This window comes from Aythya ferina (assembly GCF_964211825.1).
Source record: "Aythya ferina genome assembly, chromosome: 1".
Lineage (NCBI taxonomy): Eukaryota > Metazoa > Chordata > Aves > Anseriformes > Anatidae > Aythya > Aythya ferina.
Genome location: NC_140296.1, coordinates 133,377,816 through 133,383,833, shown reverse-complemented (window position 1 = coordinate 133,383,833; position 6,018 = coordinate 133,377,816). Strand labels below are relative to the sequence as shown.

Genomic DNA, 6,018 nt, shown 5'->3' with positions numbered 1-6,018 from the left:
CCCTGCTGGAGACTGGAATAAACAGAAATACAAATGCAGGAAACATGCATCCCTACAACTCCTGAGATACTGTCATTCTTCCATAGTACTGCACTGTTTACTAGTCTGCCTCTTGGGGGTGACTCACAGAGCAAATTTTCTTTGCATGTAATAATTGAACAACCAACAGCAGATAAAATTATCGTGCTACATTACACCTTTAACTCTTGGTCCTTGGAGCACTTTCTAACGCAGATTGTCATTTTTCTTCCTACCTGGCAAAGGGAGCCTAGGCAGAAGGAAATGAACTCATTTGTCCTTGAATAGCTAGTTAGCCACGCCAGGGTCCAAAATGCTCATCTGCTACAACAGTTACCTTTACTAGGTAGTGCAGATGCTCTGCACTCCCTGTTTTATCACAGATTATAGAGGGAAAGCTCCCCACAGCCATCACTTTCCCTGGACATCTCCTTCAGGTATCACTGACAGTTGTTAACTCTTCTGGAAAGAAAACACGATTCTGCAGTCCTCCATGAAATCCCAGAATGAAACAGACAATCACACTAACTAAGCTGGTCTGGTTTAATGCTATTAAGAAACTGACTCCTGTGTTTAGCTCCACACCATAGATGAAAACTGATAGTTCTGCATGAGCTAAATGGGATAAAGGAAAGTGGGCTGAAAACAGATTTCCAGCTGCCATGAATTCCTAGTGACTGAGAATTTAATTCCAAATCTTTCATCTAAAGGTCGAAGTGAAAACTTAACTGTATTTTCTAAGCAGATAAGCACAACATTACAGCAAATCAGAAAAGACCTAGAGTACCTTCTTATTTATGCAGGAGTGCCTGCCACAGCCTAGAAATGTAGAGAGCAAAACCAAAAAGAAGGTACCGTTGGAGATGTTGTTGCAACCTTTAGACAAATTCAGTTTCATACCAGCAGGCAGAGGAAATATGAATAATTAAAAATTGGGAAATTGATCTCTAATTACTAGATCTCTCAGTGCTTCAACATTTATCTTGTTTCTTTCTTCATTCACAGTACAATGTGACAATACTAAAAGAACAGCAGTCTCAAGCACACATGGTAGACAGGCACTTTTTTCCTCTAAAATGTTGTCAGAAGTGCATGAAGTGGCCAGTCTTCTGTAGTACAACACTACTAAATTCCGTAACAGAGCTGCATTTGGTTTTATGCCCATCTCCCCCCACAAAACTCTGTACGCTCCCAAAGCACACCTCACATGCACATGCCCCCATACACCTGGCCCTCATACAAAAATAGCAACTGAAGAACAATTCAAGCAATCAGCAGTACTCTCACTAATAACAAGTTCTGATAATGCATTTTCCTGTTCTCCCACATGGCCTTGCTTTATAAGTGAGCCACTCTCTGTTCCCTTCGTACCAGAGCAAGCATACAGGCATTTTCAATGTCATGCCACTCTTGGTTGTGCTTCTGGCTTCCCAAGTGCTCTGCAGACACATGCAGGACTTCAGCTTTGTAAGGCCAGGCCTCCCTCCTGTGTGGCTGCAGAACTTGGCCCTGAGCCTTCTAAAGGTATTAGAGGGTGTAATTCATTTTTCTCCCGTGGAAGGGAGAAGGTGAACAACTTGATCACCTGTCACATCCAGTGGCAGGGAAATACCAAAAAAACAGTTGATGAAACCTACATAAGAGTCAGACAGATTTGGTTTGCCTGCGCGTCACCAAAGCCAGAAACCTGAGAGCACTGCTTTGCTAGGTCTACATGGATCACCATGTATCTAGGACCCCCCTTGATGAAGAAGACAGCTACAGCCCACCTTTCAAAAGTTCTTCCCACTGATTTGCCCACTCAGACAAAAAAAAAAAAATGTAGAAAACCAAGTGATCATCATTTATTTATTTGAATAAATAGTACAATTATCATAAACCATGCACAACACTCCTACTGTGATCTCTAGCAAACATAGCATTGCATTGTAATTTGCTTACAGTACACAACTCTTGTCACAAAGCTGGATGTGTCCAACATATGACAAGTCCAGAATTTTATCTGCAAGGCTAGTTTTAAGTATGAAATCCAGAGTAAACACTGTTAAAAACAGTAGAAAAGATTCTTTAAAAATACATTAATACTGAAAGCACAAGGGTTGGGGGAGGAGGTGTAAGAAGCCCTTTAAGGTTTAAGCTGATCAAAGAAAATCTGCCATTGCTGCTTTTTCAGCCTGAGAAACGGGATGCAGCTGAAGAATATCTGGGCTTCTTCTGTGGTAATACAGCTTACTGGAACTGAGTACGTCAAGCAGATACACCTAACAGGCAAAGCTGTATGGGCTTGAAAAGACAGACATCCATTAAGTACTTAGAAATATGGACACTTTAACACTGCAAAGCATTCAGCAATCCAGATGAACTCAACCAGATTCAGATCTATCCACTGGTACCTCAGGAAACATACGTAAAATTTCAGTAGAAATGCAGAGTTCATGAATAATATTCTTATCATTCAGTTACCTTTTGAGAGTAAGTATCACGGCTATGTAACAAAGTCGTGCCAAAAACAGGTGTTCAGAGATGGCTCTACCTTTATTGCTTTTCCTGTAAACTGAACTGCCTGGGATGAAGCTCCAGTTCAGTTAAATCCATTCCCTTCCCAGCCCAGTTAGCAATAAAGACAGCATCTAAGAGTGACCTGGCTAGACAGCAAGGAGCTAGGGAATGAACAATGCATTTTCCACGTGCAACATTTACCAATAGACTTAAAAACATAACACAACCCACAAGATGACACCTGCCCCCAGCCTGTCCAATGCATCAAGCCTGCAGTCTTGACTGACTGGAATGTTAATGTAAGGAATGCTAGCAGGGGCCCATGCCTCAGGTTGCAGAGGAGGGATTTGGGTTTCTGCATAGTGACCAGAAACACCTAACTGAACAAAATACAGACTCTTAAAATGTGTTATGTTCACATCTGCTCATAGGCAATTAAATATCGGCCATAAATTTCCATCTCAGAAATAGCCATTCCTTCTCCCAAACCCAAACTGCTCTAATCAATCTCCTCTTGTTACTTTGTTTGCTTTTGATATTAATACTGCCAGCAATTTTAAAACTAGATTCTCTGGAAGTCTTTGCCAACATCTCAGAGAATATAAATAGCACTGGCACTTCCACATCAGCTGAAGGGAAGTAGGAGGAGTAAGAGCTCTTTAACAGACTTGTTTCCCACAAGTACATTGCATTAAACAAAAAAAAAGTTTGAGAGAACCTTTGGTTCAATCATTTCCCAGCCTCATGATACACCTATTTCACAGCACAGAAGTTAGACTGATCTCATTAGCTAGCCAGCAGAGCTGACCCACCTGGCCTTAGTGCCTCTGCAAGTCTCTGCAATAATTGCCAGCACCATGGTAGAGTCTAAAGGCCCCATCTGAAATTCAAGTCATATTGTACTAGGCATTGTATAAACAGCAAGAGGTCAGCTTCCTCCTAAAGTACCAACAAGCACTGATTCCCACAAAGCCTTACAGGAGAGATGGGCCTGAATTTTTTCATGAGAAAAAAAAAATAGGGGGAAACTTCTCTTCACCTTTGGTTTGGAGGCATGAGGGGAGGTGGCATAAATAATTCATCACCAGAACTCAGAACCCCAAAATATGAAACAAAGAAGCAGAAGCTCATTTCCCATCTTCCTAAACTTAAAAAATGTTTAAGGAGGGAAGGAAAAAATTCCTGATGTAAAATTCTACAATTCAAATAGCACATTTCCTCTTGAATTCGAAAGGTAAATGATTTTTAGCCGAAGAAATCAATTTTGGGGGGGAAAAAATGCCAACCTACAAGACTCAAGTGATTCCAAAGAGCAGAGCAATGCCATCTGCTTCCTCTTTGGGGTACTCTGCCTTATGTTTCACACAAAATCATGGCTGCCCATAAAAGAGAAGTTGCTGCTGTGATTCTAATCATAGGATCTATGATTCTATGATGCATAAAAGCAGGAGTCAAATCCTTCCCCTAGGCACTCCAAGGAAAGGAGTGCTATTATATACATATTCCACAAATAATTTACTCTGGAAATTACAATTCCATTTCTTTGGCACAGTTCTTCTCCAAAATCTACTCAGACAGCTCATGTGCCAGCACAGCCTCCTTGCACACACAGCTATAACGAGTACACCACCAGCCAGGAACAGATCTGCAGATGAAACCTGTTAAGTACTAAGAGGTAACTTCAGTCTATCAGATAAAACTCACAATCCTTTTGTTTTTAAAAGGCATTCCCACTAAAATCTGTAACAGCTTAGAGACTAGAGTGCTAGACCAGGGTGTAGCAGAGTATTTATTGGGATGACACAGGGCAACTCAATGAAATTAGTTTAAAGCACAACTGAACATCACCGAAGAGCTTCAGATTTGAAGCACTAACCATTGGCTTGCACTGGATACACCTTGTCTAGCACAACCCAGCGCAATGCTCAAGTAAAGGCAATCTCTCATTTATACAGAAATAGTTTTTCACTCTTTAGGAAGGAAAATACATAAAAACTGTTTATAAATGCATGATCACAAAAACTGTACAGCTGCCAGTAACTTCAAGAGGAATCTGACCCATCACCTTAGCTACACAAAACGAAGAGCCAGTCTTTAAACTGCGAAACTCATTTTTCCCCATGTACATTTCAAAAAGGGCTGGGGGCAAAATGCATTAATCCAACCTGGGCATATCTGACCAGCTCCTGACTGACTGACTGGATAGAAGCTGCATGCTTAAAGGATGGTAGTGGTTCTATCAACCAAATTTCTCCTAGAATGGAGAAGAAATAAAAATAGACATGAAAAGATTAGATGGTTATCCCACTGCAAGACTTATTCTGTGTAAACACTGAATGGAAATAACACTGGTTATTATGAGGTGAACACAAAAACTGAAGGTTTTGTCATGTAGCTTCAGATAGTGCCTGTAATTTGACCCCACCCACCCAACAGAACATACAAAACCTTATTTAAAAGAAAGGGCTCAGCTTCTAAATAAATTCCAATGCTGATTTTGTATTACTAATGCTTAAGCCTGGAAAATCTCCAAATGGTAATGGTAACCAAGAAGTTTGCTAAAGAAAGGTTATTATAAAATCAGAGTCTACAGACAGATATTAATAAGTTCTCATGTTGTCCCTGCTTATTTAAGTAGTTAGTGGTATATTTCTTTTATCAAAAGAACATTTGTTGATCATAGCAAATCAGACCCAACAGTATTTTCTGGTAAAAGTGTGAAATATCTACACATTTTCAATCGACCTAGAGAGTACATGTGCATTATTTTTAGTGGGATTGTCATATAAACAGCTATAGAGAGACCACATCAACTGTAGAAAGAATGCATGAAGTATAGCATAAGGCACAAAGGGAGTGTGCAGAGGGCATTTTTATTGTATTTTTTGTCTAAAGAGGCTGGTATGACGAAGACCTCAGCAGATTCCACGATCATTCCACATTCTTGTATTTTGTGAACAGATTGTATAGAACTCTGAGGGTAGACTTCAGATCCAAATTGACAACATCTGTGGAAGAAAAGGAGAAATTCTTAATTTGCTTTTTGTTCTCCACCATTTACCCTCAAAGGAACAAAAGTCCCCACATCTCTGAGCCTGCAGAAACAGCTACAAAAATGTTCTGATCTCCCTAAGCCAAGCTTTTTACATGTCATGCATGATGCACTTCAAAACACCCTCATGATATTACAGTCACAGCTAACTTCTCTGGGAAATGTAAGAAAGAGAATTCCCTTCCTCATCTGATACTGGTTACAGAGAAGGCCTGCTTCTGCCTGAAACCTGGGATAAAGCCTCTGGGAAATGCTACCTTCTGGCAACATCATAGGTAGAGTACCTTCTGAGTTTTCACCAATGACTTTGCTAGCCAGAGAAGAAGCAAAGTAGCCACACACATCTTAGTAGATCCTGAACCTCATACACCCACAATCAATGCCAGGACCTCCCCACCCGTCCCCCCACCCCACACTGGATAACTGTCTATAACCTCCACACTTCATCT

The 6,018-nt window shown here is 40.6% G+C and overlaps 1 protein-coding gene across 5 annotated transcripts in view; it reads right to left on the bottom strand.

Annotated features, from left to right (window-relative positions):
- Positions 1-1,852: 1,852 nt before the first annotated feature.
- PARVB (parvin beta) overlaps positions 1,853-6,018 on the bottom strand; it is a 79,627-nt gene continuing 75,461 nt past the window's right edge. For all 5 annotated transcript variants that reach the window (XM_084505777.1, XM_084505778.1, XM_084505779.1 and 2 more), the window contains one exon: positions 1,853-5,525. In XM_084505777.1, coding sequence (XP_084361903.1) covers positions 5,449-5,525 — 77 coding nt within the window. In that variant the 3' untranslated portion in view covers positions 1,853-5,448. The remainder of the gene's footprint in view (positions 5,526-6,018) is intronic.